Source organism: Monomorium pharaonis, chromosome 3 (assembly GCF_013373865.1).
Source record: "Monomorium pharaonis isolate MP-MQ-018 chromosome 3, ASM1337386v2, whole genome shotgun sequence".
NCBI classification, from domain to species: domain Eukaryota; kingdom Metazoa; phylum Arthropoda; class Insecta; order Hymenoptera; family Formicidae; genus Monomorium; species Monomorium pharaonis.
In genome coordinates this window covers 3,046,422-3,060,082 of record NC_050469.1, presented here as the reverse complement: position 1 = coordinate 3,060,082, position 13,661 = coordinate 3,046,422, and the positions used below count along the sequence as shown (strand labels likewise).

General features: G+C 32.5%; 2 protein-coding genes across 6 annotated transcripts; both read right to left on the bottom strand.

Moving 5' to 3' along the window:
• Window positions 1–96: 96 nt before the first annotated feature.
• On the bottom strand, window positions 97–7,451 carry LOC105828606 (senecionine N-oxygenase). Of its 3 annotated transcripts, none has more exons than XM_012667044.2 (8): window positions 7,200–7,451; window positions 3,800–4,078; window positions 3,220–3,358; window positions 2,058–2,319; window positions 1,672–1,775; window positions 1,496–1,583; window positions 1,240–1,403; window positions 97–538 (listed from the first exon to the last, which is right to left on the bottom strand). In XM_012667044.2, the coding sequence occupies exons 2-8, from the start codon at window positions 3,991–3,993 to the stop codon at window positions 230–232; spliced, it is 1,260 nt and encodes a 419-aa protein (XP_012522498.1). In that variant the 5' UTR covers window positions 3,994–4,078; window positions 7,200–7,451; the 3' UTR covers window positions 97–229. The 3 variants fall into 3 exon arrangements, with proteins under 3 accessions (XP_012522498.1, XP_012522500.1, XP_012522499.1); XM_012667046.2 differs by having other exon boundaries at window positions 3,800–4,050; XM_012667045.2 differs by lacking the exon at window positions 7,200–7,451 and adding an exon at window positions 6,868–7,193.
• A 425-nt stretch (window positions 7,452–7,876) lies between these two features.
• Window positions 7,877–11,589, bottom strand: LOC105828608 (RNA exonuclease 4). Of its 3 annotated transcripts, XM_036283945.1 has the most exons (4): window positions 11,190–11,589; window positions 10,916–11,046; window positions 9,760–9,973; window positions 7,877–9,268 (listed from the first exon to the last, which is right to left on the bottom strand). In XM_036283945.1, exons 2-4 carry the CDS (start codon window positions 10,927–10,929, stop codon window positions 8,687–8,689), a joined length of 810 nt encoding a protein of 269 aa, XP_036139838.1. In that variant the 5' UTR covers window positions 10,930–11,046; window positions 11,190–11,589; the 3' UTR covers window positions 7,877–8,686. The 3 variants fall into 3 exon arrangements, with proteins under 3 accessions (XP_036139838.1, XP_012522502.1, XP_012522504.1); XM_012667048.3 differs by lacking the exon at window positions 10,916–11,046 and having other exon boundaries at window positions 11,190–11,585; XM_012667050.3 differs by lacking the exons at window positions 10,916–11,046; window positions 11,190–11,589 and adding an exon at window positions 10,716–10,909.
• Window positions 11,590–13,661: the final 2,072 nt, after the last annotated feature.

Below are 13,661 nucleotides of genomic sequence, written 5' to 3'. Positions count from 1 at the left end.
GCCCCTTGGCTACAAAAGAAATATTTCGTAGAGAGATTTCTATTTAATACTTTACACATGAAAAAGAAAAAGGGTTGATTAATAATTAAACAAGAATAGATGTAACATTTCTTTTTTATAATTTTGAATACACAAATATTTGAAGACAAAAATATATTGAATAAAACAAAAAATGTATGCTTAAAAATTATGAAATCCTCGTGAAGTAACATTTAATGTGTGTCCACTGTTAAAGCTGAACGAAATTGTAATCGTCGATGATCCTGTAGCGGTCCTGTCGATAGTGCACGAGGTCGTTCACGAAACGCATGCTGCTCTCGTTGTGGAGCTTCGTCAGCACAGCCGGCAGCGGCGTGACCCCCGCGACGTTCGCCAGGTCGTCGTAATAGTGACCTTGCTCCGGGCCCATCATGTGAAAGTGCTTCTTCTGCAAACCTTTCTCGGCGCGTCTCGCGGCCTCCTCCGCCTCGGAGCGCAGCATATCCGCTCGCGCGGGAAACTGTCTCTCGCCGTGCCAGTGTCGTAGGACGAATCGCACCTTGAAATTGCAAGTAATTGCATTGCCATTTACCGGCGATGGCGCATAGTCACGCCGCGCGCCGGCCGACCGGCCGGCCGGCCGGTTGACGGCGGATGCGCGACGGTGACTTTCTAACATTTTTTTTCGCGATCGTGCGCGCGACCGTGTTCCTTATTTCCTTTCAGCTACACTCGCGGAGACAATCTCATGTTCGCTCCGGATGCTTCGCGAGCTTGGAATGTCGCGTGTCTAAAATGGATTGTGTATGGCCTTTGTACGGCCTGCCTGTCTGACGCAGGACTAGGTAAGTTAAGAATATATGTGTCACATGTTCAAGTAGAGAAAGGTCGCTAATACTGGCATAGGCCACTTGAAGCGACACCCCTTTATTTCTTAGAAGCTAAACATTTGTTTAAATTTTTTACATTGAAAGAAAAAATTTATGCTTAAAAATAACTAGTTAAAGTTAAAAATTAACTGAGTTAAAAGTTACTAAGTTATTCTTTCTTATTTAATTTCAATTTTAATTTTTTAACTAATACTGCCCAGCTCTGACAATTCCTAATTAGGGAGAACCAAGGAGATTTCTAGTAGAATCTCCTACCCTTAAGTAAATATTAACCGTTTAACAGGGAATATATTCTAAAAAGAAGAGACATACGTGTCATAATATTTTGATTTGTAAATTTTAGAGAGGTGAATAGCAAAAAGCTTCGTACCTGCAAATCGAACATACTAAAGGCGCAAACGTAAAATGGAAGACCAATCAGAGCCAGAGTAGGGTTCTCTATGGACACCAGATGCTTCCAAAGGGGCGTGACCATGTTGGAGTCCACTCGGACCCCACAAGACTCGGCGAGAAAAGGAAAACTGTACTCGTAGCCTTTTTGCAGGAAAGAAATTTAAACGGTTGTCAGTTTAATTATAACAAGACAATATTCCATAACAATTACTATAAGGACGGGAGATCTCTACCTGTACAATAGAAGACGACATCGACCTGCTCCCTTGTCCCATCCGCAAAAACCGCTTCGCATTCCGTCAATTCTACTACGTCAGCTTTCTAAAAAAGAAAAACGTCACGGCCGCTAAAAAGTACCTCTTCGCGTGTGACTTTTATTATTTTCTTTCTTGGGCTTGTGCGCTTTTACCTGCACGACATTCTCGGGGAACACGGTGGCAATGGTTTCAGTCAGGTGATGACTCAGAATCACGCGATTCGCATTCTTGGATATCTCCAACGCCAAATCCATACCTACCGAGGAACAGAAAAGTGCTTTTAAAATCGCCGCAGATACTTTCGTCCACATGAGCATTCAGTTCGCTCCAGTCATTCACGTTTCCAAAACTAGATATTCACAAATAAAATGTTTTCTATTGACACCACGACACGTTAATAGAACTAGAAAAAAATTCGAGGATTACAATTACAAAAGAAGAACATCAATAACTGAAATTGCTGGAATTGCGAAAAAGAAAATAAATCTTATTCAAGAAATAAATGCGCGATTTCGCTTATAACCGGTGTCATATATACCGGAAGGACCAGCTCCTAGGACGACAACGTTCTTGCCGTCGAACAGCTCGGGAACTCTGTAATCATGGCTGTGTATCTGTTTGCCTACGAAGATATTCTGGCCAGGTATATTCGGGATCATAGGTTGGAAGTAGTGGCCGTTGCATACCATGACTGCATCAAATAGCTCAATCGCGACCGTGTCCCTCTGCAAGTCCCTGACCTTGACCGACCACTTCCGGTCTCCCGCAACCGGCTCCACCAGCTGTACATGATGCAGCAACTAGAATGTTTACGACATAACATTTACGGATTTCTAGCTATAATAATTATAAAGAAATATTTAATAAAGAACAACAAAATAATAAAAACATATAAAGAATATGTAAAAAATATTTTGAAAAGAATAAAAATATGTAAACATTTAATAAAAGACTTTATATAATGTAATATGGATATTTATATAGTCTTATTCATATAAAGACATTAAAATTACATATTATGATTTTATATCGTCAATGTAATTTATATTGTCAATATAATTCATATCAATTTTATATTGTCCATCCAAATTAAATTTTTAGTTCTTAAAAAAATAAACTTTTATTAATTTCTTATTAATATCATTTAATAATGTTTTTATCAAACTGTATTAACTTTTATTAAATTTATGTAAAACTTTTTCGCAGTTTAAAACATTTTTAAAACTTTTTTGTCGACAAATACTTTATGCTGTTCCAACGTAATAATAACACGACTATATAAAAATTAGACATTTTCAGTAGATTTTATGTAAAGAAAGCTATATATAAACTATGCCGAGTATATAAACTATGAGTTATTTTTTTTATTATCTAAATAGATCATGTTTTATCAGTATTAATAAAACAGTGCAATATTTTAGTTTCAAACATAAGAGATGCTGCTTTACATTAAGCTGATCCCACTATTGGCTTCCTTTGCTATGATAAATTAATAATTAATACATCATTACTATTAATTAATACTTAATTAGTGATAATAATTATAATTAATGTAACGGTACTTATTAATTAATATTATTACAAATAATATTATTTAATAGTGTGTAAGAACTCAAGTTTAATAAATAAAATGTAGTCATTATATTTAATGCAGATACTATTTTGTGTCATTACTCCCTAATATAGTTGAATACACTTACCCGAATATAAGGACGTAACGCAAAATGATCACAATACGCGTTCAGAAAATGTAGTATCTCCGTGCGCGACAAGTAGCTGTCGGGTCCTTCCGGTATCGGAAAATCTGGATAGCCCATTACTTCCTTAGGTAAATTAGTTCTAGAATAGATAAATCAGTTCTAGATGACATTGTATTCTCATTAATATAAAATATAGAAATAAGACTGATGTCTTAAAAGATAACTTGTGCAGTTAAGATACCTGCTGAATAATCAGCAATATAGTCACGTTTAAAAAAGAATATTAAAATAACTTGAAAATAATAAATTGCAAATTAATGGATAATTTTAATTTTCATACATTTATAAATTAAAATATTTTTTTAATTAAAAAATGTTATACTAGATCGTTTTTATTTGTTCATTGACAGGCTCGGTTTTTTATTTGCTCATTGATTAATATAGTGATTTTTTTCAAATTTAAGATTAAAAGATTAATCACGATATATTTATTATTAATTTATTATGTGCTTTTTCTATGCGGAATAAAAAATTTTTGAGAAAACGAAAGTTAATTGTCTGCAAGGAATACGCGCCGTACCTGAGACTCTTGTACGTGCTGGTGTGAATCGGTAAACCATATCTATCGAAACCTGTTTCCTCCCGATAGACCCAGGTTCCGCCGATTTGATCTGTTTTTTCGTAGCACACCACCTGATCGCCGTAAGTACCGGAAACGCAATTGTGTAGTGCAGCGAGTCCCGCGGCTCCGGCGCCGATTACGACGATTCTCATGATTGCGCAGTTGTTATCCGTTTAAGCTTCACAGAACACGAGGAATCCTCGTTGGCACTTTTAACGAAAATGCTATATCAGCAACCTATTTCACAGTTAACAAAACATAATATTTATTTTGTAATACACAAGTATCCTGGACTTACCGCGCTTACTTTTATCATTCTATCAAAGGAAATATTTCTTTGATAAGAATTGAAGGAATAATTGGGCTGCTCAGAGGTCAAAGTAATCATGAAATGCTCGATAAAATAAAAAACAAAGAAAATTGATAAAATTAACTAATCTCATGTGTTTTTGTACAATTAAAATTTCATGTGTTTGGTGATACTAAAATTAAGGAATTAAAAAAAAAAGATATAATTACCCAGTAAACATCGATATCTTGTAGAAATCGAAAAGACATCTTATTCAAGATGTCTTCAAGACCTTTCTAAAAGATATCTAAGAAGATTTTGTTGAAGATATCTTCATAGTATTTCTAAAAGATATCTAAAAGATATCTAAAAGACATATCTTAAAAGATATCTTAAAAATTTTCGAATTAGACACGTCAAAGATATCTAAATGAAAGATCTCTACAAGATATCTTCCCAGACAGCAAGGAGACATCTTATAGTAGCTCTTTATAAATTACATAAATTTTTATGACTTGTTCAATTTTCCAAAAGAGGTGTCAAGGTGCTCGTATTATGATCTTATGCGCCACCTAAATGAGCACTTTGTGAGCTGATTATAATAAGTTCTTTAAGAATATAACGTATTCGTTTCTTTTATTTTTGTAGATAACACTTTTAACTTTTTTTAAAAATGTTATCTACCAAAATAAAGAAACAAATACGTTGCCTTATTTAAAAAACAATTATTTCTTAATTTTAAATTTAAATTTTTAAAATTTAAAATTAAAAAAGCTAAAAGTGTTATCTACAAAAAATAAAGAAACGAATAATGTTGCCTTATTTAAAAAATAATTATTTCTTAATTTTAAATTTTAATTTTTAAAATTTAAAATTAAAAAAGCTAAAAGTTATCTACAAAAATAAAGGAACGAATACGTTGCCTTATTTAAAAAGTAATTATTTCTTAATTTTAAATTTTAAAAATTAAAATTTAAAATTAAAAAAGCTAAGTGTTATCTATAAAAATAAAGAAATGAATACGTTGCCTCATTTAAAAAGTAATTTCTTAATTTTAAATTTTAATTTTTTAAATTTAAAATTAAAAAAGCTAAAAGTGTTATCTATAAAAATAAAGAAATTCGTTTCTTTATATTTGTAAATTTTAATTTTACCTTATTTAAAAAATAATTATTTTTTAAACAAGGTAAAATTTAAAATGAAAAAAGCTAAAAGTGTTATCTACAAAAATAAAGAAACAAATACGTTGCCTTATTTAAAAAATAATTATTTCATAATTTTAAATTTTAATTTTTTACATTTAAATTAATATTCTCTCAATTAATATTCATTATTCTTTTTACATTTTCTTTACTAAATGAAAGATAGTTAAACACATAAGCTGATAGATAAACATACTCTGAGCGGGAGAGAATGATAAAAATTATCTATTTACTTGTAACGGGATTTGTGAAAGAGAAACTGTTATCTTATTATATTTGTTTTAATTAAAATATTATTGCTAATCGGTCATAAAATGTTAATGCTGATGACGAGTCTTTCTATTAACAATTACATATATTTTCTATATCAATGATAAAAATATACATAATCAAACAGAAATATATAATTATGTATATAAGATGTCTATATACATATAAAAAATAGAATAGAAACATAGAAAATTAATAAAATCAATAAAAAACAATTCCTTGTTTTTATATTTTAAAAGTAAAATATTCTTAAGGCCTTTATTTATTTATACAAATTAAATAAATAAAGTTTTAATAATTCAGAATTTTAGAAAAAAAATTATTTAGTTCTGGAAAAGTCATGTGTGATTGCCATGAAACATAGCTCTAAACTAACTTAAAATTGTAACAGTTACTTGGTTTAAAAGTAGACATCAAATCACAAAGCGTATAGTAATTATCAATATTAGCAAATATTATAAAGAGCACATTTCATGTGTACACTATCTTTTGTATTCTTACAAATTTTCATCGACTCTTGGCATCAGAATTCCCTTTAACAACCATAGCTTCTCAATAGTCTAGCATATACTTATATGCAATCTAAATAGCTAACTTCTAATTTATGAAGAAACTATAATCAAAGTAACTTCTTTTCTCAACTAGTATCTTCTCCCGACTTATACCTTAATTATACAGGATTTTTGACAGCAAGTGAGAGAAAATTTAAGGAATAGTTCTAGAAGGTAAAATAAGAAAAGGCAAAATAACAAAATTGCAATTATGACTTCATTTAAAAATTATAAATATTTAAATATTTATATTCTAGACACTTTTTATATAAATATTTAATATAAATATTCAAAATTACAAAATCAAAAATAACGAATTTTTGGTGAAGATTTCGTCTTTTAATTATAATGTCCAAATATTTATGTGCTTTAGGCATTCTTACGTGAATATTTATAATTAAGAAACAAAACCTACATCATAATTTTGTTAGTTTTGATTTTTATTTTATTTCTCTAGAATTGTTTTTAAAATTTTTTACCCGTTACCAAACACTATTGCATATTTGTATTTCATTAAAAACAATTTTTTATTGAGAATAAAATAAGTGCATCATCTCTCGTGAATTAAACTAAAAGGAAAAAAGTCTACCGTTTTGCAATTTTCCCAATGTACTTAATCAAAAATTAATGCACTACTGCATAAACATGCGATTCATTTATGCAATTTTTCTTGTCGAACTCGATTACGACGATTATCTACGGCTTCGGGCAAACCTGCTAGACTTGTGAAAGGTGCAACAGGTCCAATCGAAAGTCGAGTATTCGTTTTTATGTTCACACACTTTTATTACGTGTTGAGAAAAAGTGTATTAATTAATTTATATATAATTTTGTTCAAATATTGCATAAACATTTATTACTAATTAAAATTTTCACGTCGATTGAACCTCGAATCAAATTTTGAAAATACGATTAACATCCACGTTAGATATACCCGTCACATATGCACAAGTAGAACGCGCGTAAGATTCGATAAGACAAGACTTGTGTGATATATTAATCAAATTTAAGATAAAGTTTTGATAAAACACGATCTAGTCACTCACCAATGGAAAAATACAAAATGTGAGCATCAGAAAGAGATCCAGTGCAGTACGTGATACATATGTAGTCACAACTGAAGAGAAAAACAAAATGACTGAATGGAGTGTTAAGCGATCTTTAAAGAAAGGGGGAAATACAAGGCTGATATCGATAAAGTTGTCGTATATCCCGCGCAAATAAACGCGGAGCTCGACCTTCAACCTCTTTTATAAGTTTTACTATCCCTGAATGTGATGATTAACACACTGCTCGATGCCAATTAGCTTTCAATTTATTTCTCAAAAATCTGTCTATAAAGACTATAAAGAAGAAATATTAAGAAAAGATATTAATCTCAATTAAAATTATACTATGTAATATGAAGGTGTTTACCTTACAATAAAATATATGTATCTCAATTTTATTAATTAGAATAAAATATTTTTTGTTACAACTTATTAAATACAGCCTAATTAAATAACAGTAGTTATGGTTGTATAATAGTAAAAGTACAAATGGTGAAAGTACAAATGGTGAAGCTTGTACTATATTGTTCTTGAGTTTCGTACAAGCTTAGGCCTGTTCTTTTTAATTAAATTACTTGCACGATTCTTTTTTCTTTTTCTTTTCACGGTGGCGAGAAAAAGAAAAAAAAAGACTATACAAAAAATTTAGATAAAATAAACAGATCTTTCTCTTGTTTTTCTTTTTGTTACGTATGCAGAAAAAAGATATCAAATCAACAGTCCTTGCCTCACTGTATAAACAAGAATCTAAAATCTTTTAAAAAATTAATCTCAAATTTTACTAAAATATTTTTATTTCAACATTATAATAATAATATAATTGTTGATAACAATAATATTAAAAAATTCTAAATCTTGGTTTAAAAATATTGTCATTTTATATTTGATATTTTTTCCTTTCAACTCATAATAATCATTATGAGTGGAAGAAAAACGAACACATTCTTCTTAATAAAAGATCATTATAAAATTTTTTCATGTAAGAAAATTATGTTTATTATCTTTAGTATATTAAAATTATCTTTATAATCTTTATAATCTTACATAATAAATGTGTATTCTTTAAAGATTCTACATTCTAAGATTTTATATTCTTACTTATATGTGATAAATAATCCATATTTTTAAATCACTCTTATCAATAAATGTATTTTTAAGTATGTAATTTATGTTACATATACTGTAGAATCTCAAAAATACAAATGCATTTATTGATGAAAGTGATTTGAGAGTATAGGCCAATGATTTAATTTTTTTTATGTTTATGGATACACATTAACCCATATTATCAACTCATCTTCATCGATAAATAAAAATTTATTGCGATTACAATTCTATTACGATTCTAGTAAATGTAACGCAAACTATACTTGAAGATACATTTATCTATAAAAGTGAGTTGAGAACATAGACTAATGTTTCGTGAAAGACTTGGAAAGATGAAAGATCTTGCAAATGTAATATCGTCCATAAAGATCCAACATTTATCGATGTTTCCTTTCCGATTCCCACTTATTTTTATACAACATATACAATTGCATCGCCGCCTTCGCGTCCTCCACGGAATTGTGCTCGCCCACTTGTATCTCTCTGCCTAATAACTCGTACGCGAGCTTCTTCAAGCTGGGAGTGTTTCCCTTAGATATTTGACGAAAGGGCTTATACCTCGAGGTGTCCCGCCAGTATCTTCGCGGATGCGATAGGTACAGCACATTGAGATCGTGCTTCAACGCGTGGCCCACTAGAATTCGACTCTTTAAGATATCCGCTACTTCCCTCTGTACGACGTTGAAGCTCTCCCCGCTCTGTATGTGCTCTGGTCGAATACCGCTGACCGCCGTTCTGTAATCCACGACCTTCTCTCTCGGTTTGACGTACTTATCATACACGCAGTCGCCGTATTTATTTACAATTGACACTCGGGCAAGCATGCTCTCCGTACCATCGCCGATCCCGACCATTTCGCAGTCCATGGCGAGCTGCTTTGTCAGAGTTTTGCTCTCTTTATACTTGGCGGGATTGCTTTGAACAGCATCATGTTTGTCGTTTTCTTTCTGTGAATCCTTCTGCAAACGGCAAATATGTGTCAAGAAATGTAATTTACTAATCAATCCTCTAGCGGCCAGCTTATTTATAACATTCACTTTCCATAGAGTTTTTATAAGAATATAATGGTAAATTCGGAATCTATGCAGTTTAGGTCCAATGTAGATCAACTTACTTCGATTTGTATATTTATTAACTCAGTTTAACTTGCTATCTTTATCTAATTCGAAAAATTAAAAAGGAACAGAAAGTAAATTAAACTGAAATTAAAGTTGATTGGTGCAAACAAGTTTTATATTTAAAATTTTTTTTAATTGTATATAACATTGACCACTGGAATACAGCTTCTTACCAAAAAATCACTACATAAAAAATAAAATAGATTCCACATTTACAAGATATTTTGAGTAAAATCAGTAAAATCAAGAAGCTTTTTAATGACAATAAGACGATACTGACTCTAGAGAATTAATAACTTTTATGTCTAAAATAATATTACAAGCACATTTACCACACAAAGTGGAGTGGTGTATACTTTTCTGAGTTTTGAATGCCTGTTTTGTGAGACATTTTTCTCTGTGGTGCTTTCTTCTGTCTTTGCCTTAGAAAACAAAGTCTTGTATGTCTCCCAATTGCATCCAGATGCCTTACGTTCAGTACTTGAAGCAAGTTGTCTTGTCATTTTGTTTTTCTTCTTGTCTGTACTAGTTGATACATTGTCCATTCTTGAAAAAAAAAAATTCTTTAAGTATCCTTCATCTTTAATTTTATCATTCAAATGTATCTGATATTTTTGTATCTATATAAATATAATGACACGTTTAAAGATTTCATAAAGCGATACATATATAGTAATTTACAATACAATTCTTGAGTCTACTTCTACAGCTTAATTTAACTGAAATTTAACCAACCATGTTCAATAGATAAATGTTTGTATGAAGCAAATTCTCTTATTAGACAATGTTAATTAAACTCTGGTTAAAATAAGTTATGCAACTGAGCCTTAAATGTTAAAAACTTTCAATGTTTTTTATCACAATATTGGTTAAACTAAGTTATGGAATTGGATCTTAAATATTAAAAACTTTTAATGTTTATCACTACACTTTTGAATAACTAAAGTATAATGATTATTTTATTGATTGCGTGTAACACTAATCCGAGAGTAGTACTAATTTTTTTTACATAACACACCCACATAATCAAGATCTTTTTACTTAAAATTCTTTTATAGATTATTCTAAGAGATGCTTGAACCAACAATATTTAAATATAAACAAAACTTATTAAATGTTATTTTAAATACAAATAAAAATTTTGGTGATAAAAGTTGTACTAAACTTATTACTAATTAGCATTGGAATGCTTGAGAGTTTATCCACAATTACATCGTCAGCAATATCGTTAATAGTGAAAATATATTTACTAATTTATTTTGAAATCATAAATTTATTTGCTCCACACCTCTCGAAAAATATAGTTGTGAGACAGAAAAATTTAGAGGAACGTTAGGTATATTTGAATTCGGGATCTCTGGTTCCACAGACTAGTTCTATCAACGCACTGCCCCAATTATTTCTATTCCGTTTATAAGTTCCTAACTGATTAGAACTTTACAGCTCTTTTATTAACCGACGAAAGCTTTCCAACTCCAAATATCTTACGTAGTGCATTCCATACGTGGAATTCTGTAAACTGTACCATTCGTAACCTAAGTTGGCATTCTAGAAAACGCTCTTCCATGATTGGTCAATACGATGATCAATCTCACAGTCGGTATTGAAGATTTTCTAACCTTATATAAATGATATAAATAAATTCATGAATTTATTGCTCTTGTCACGATAACGATGATGTTTTATATGATCAAGTCTTTATTCAGAGATATTAATCATAAATCTTTATTCAGAGAGCCGATGATAGCGCATCGATTCTTACCTGATTAGCATCCAAACAATGAAACACACGAAGATTATTAAGAACATATTAAATCCAGCCGTAAGTTACGAGGCATAACACTCGAATTTCAGAAGTATTAAATTAAACGTTTATAGATTATCCGAAGGGTGACAAATCTCTTATAAGTAAATTCAAGTAAATTTCATGAAAAATGTATATATAGCGTATTATGCGAACGCTTGAACTGACTTGAACACGTGAATCGCACTAAACGTACGTGTGTTGTAAAGCATGTAAAGGCCTCGAACTCATCGATCGAAGACTGTCGAGAACAAGGTACTTTGCGTCCTCGTCCTCGCCCTTCGGTTAACTTTGGGTAATAATAAGTCGCAATTTTCACCCTGGTAGCAAACTAGGTCAAAATGTTAAAGATGTCATTTAATTATTATTATTTTTCGTAACAAATTAGTCACATTTTTTCAAGGAGAGATCTTATCTAATAAACAAAGAATAAAAATCAATTATTATCTTCTAAAACATTGATTTTATGATATATTAGTTTCTTTGTTTTGCAAAATTTTTATTTGATGTAAAAAATAATAGTCATAGCAGAGAGGAACCTGACCTGAGAGCGGTCATCGCGTCGTTTTAAGATGTTTTCATCAGCGCCTCTATGTGCACAAAATGTGCACATTGAACTATGTAGTCAAATATCTATGAAAATCCCGTAGGTAATATGCATGACTTTGGGTCTCTTCTATGCTATGTCTACGTTTATTTGGTTCTGTTTCATGCTATACCCGTAAATTTTACAATTGTATGCATTTTAAATCTGTTTTATGCAAATGTGCATAATCGTGTTCTATAAATGTGCAATACCACATATACATGATATAAATTCAATTAATTGATTTGATAAAAATTCACTCACCGATTGCTGTCGCTGCTCCTGCTGCTGATGCTGCTGCTGCTGCTGTTACTGCTACATTCCTTTTCCGAATCGCTCCATGAATGCCGCTTTCTGCTGACATCATCCTGCTATTCTCGAACCGCACATTAATAACGATCGCCCGATACTTTATTCGGCACTCCCGATGTTACGGATAATATATCACACACAAGTAAAACGTAAACCGCGCGCGAGAATTTCACTTGGCGCGACCGTTACATTTGAAAAAACGTGAAAAGGACGGCTCGTCTAACACAACAACACACCATACCTGCACAACACCGCACAATTCAATTCTGAACACGCACGGAGTCGACAGAGCGTCTGACCGGCGCTGGAGTGGCGTACGTGACTGCAGGCAGACTCGGCGGTACTCGGCGCTAGTCGGCGCCACTCGGCGTTGCTAGGCGGTTGACTCGCCGCGCCTGCGCCGAGTAGCGCCGAGTCACGTATGTACGCCGCTGCCGCCGCCATGTTGCTCCGCGCTCCAGCGCCGGTCGGACGCATCGGACTTTCTGTCGACTTCGTGCGTGTCTCGCGTCTTCAGAATTCATTGTGCGCAGGTACGGTGTTGTGTCGAGACTGTTGAGAGTGCCGTCGCGCTAACAGACGACTCGCGAGCCATGTGAGATCGTACCTAACAGAGGTCGTATCCATGTGCAAATCGCGGCATCGTGCCTTCGGTTTCAAGTGAAGTGTTTGCTCGAAGGGGATACGTTCGGTAGAACATCGCAAGTGCTAATTAAGTGAAGTGCTACTAATCGTCGTGCGAGCATACGAAATTCTCGAAACGAATGTGTCTCCGTTCGTTGTATCTCGGCGCGTAGTTTTCATTCAAACGGTTTCCTCAGCCTGCGTTTCCACGAAGTGGACGTCACGCATCGTATCACTTTTTTGCCATATTTTCTTTTTTGATCGCTGCCAATCAGACGAGCCGTACTTTCACGTATTTTTTCAAATGTAACGGTCGCGTCAAGTGAAATTCTCGCGCGCAGTTTACGTTTTACTCGTGTGTGATATATTATCCGTCATATCGGGAGTGCCGATTAAAGTATCGGGCGATCGTTATTAATGTGTGGTTCGAGAATAGCAGGATGATGTCAGCAGAAAGCAGCATCCATGGAGCGACTCGGTATTCCGGAAAAGGAATGTAGCAGTAGCAGTAGCAGCAGCAGCAGCATCAGCAGCAAGAGCAGCGACAGCAATCGGTGAGTGAATTTTTATCAATTCAATTAATTGAATTTATATCATGTATATGTGGTTTCGCACATTTATAGAATACGATTATGCACATTTGCATAAAACAGATTTAAAATATGAATGTATATAATTGTAAAATTTACGGGTATAGCATGAAATAGAACCAAATAAACGTAGACATGGCATAGAAGAGACCCAAAAAGTCATGCATATTACCTACGGGATTCATAGATATTTGACTACATAGTTTAATGTGCACATTTTGTGTACATAGAGGCGCTGATGGATGAAAACACCTTAAAACGACGCGAGATGACCGTAGGTCGTGATGGTCATAGTAACAAAACGAGAACTAATTAAAA

Bases quoted from the DNA above. Each gene is read 5' to 3' on its own strand.
- LOC105828608 (XM_012667048.3), bottom strand. From the start codon at position 11,236: ATGTTCTTAATAATCTTCGTGTGTTTCATTGTTTGGATGCTAATCAG. The intron at 9,974-11,189 runs GTAAGAATCGAT...TTTTTTTTCAAG, and splicing joins ATTGTTTGGATGCTAATCAG to AATGGACAATGTATCAACTA. The intron at 9,269-9,759 runs GTAAATGTGCTT...TGCCGTTTGCAG, and splicing joins ACACCACTCCACTTTGTGTG to AAGGATTCACAGAAAGAAAA.
- LOC105828606 (XM_012667044.2), bottom strand. From the start codon at position 3,993: ATGAGAATCGTCGTAATCGGCGCCGGAGCCGCGGGACTCGCTGCACTA. The intron at 2,320-3,219 runs GTAAGTGTATTC...TAAACATTCTAG, and splicing joins CGTTACGTCCTTATATTCGG to TTGCTGCATCATGTACAGCT. The intron at 539-1,239 runs GTACGAAGCTTT...TGCAATTTCAAG, and splicing joins TTAGTATGTTCGATTTGCAG to GTGCGATTCGTCCTACGACA.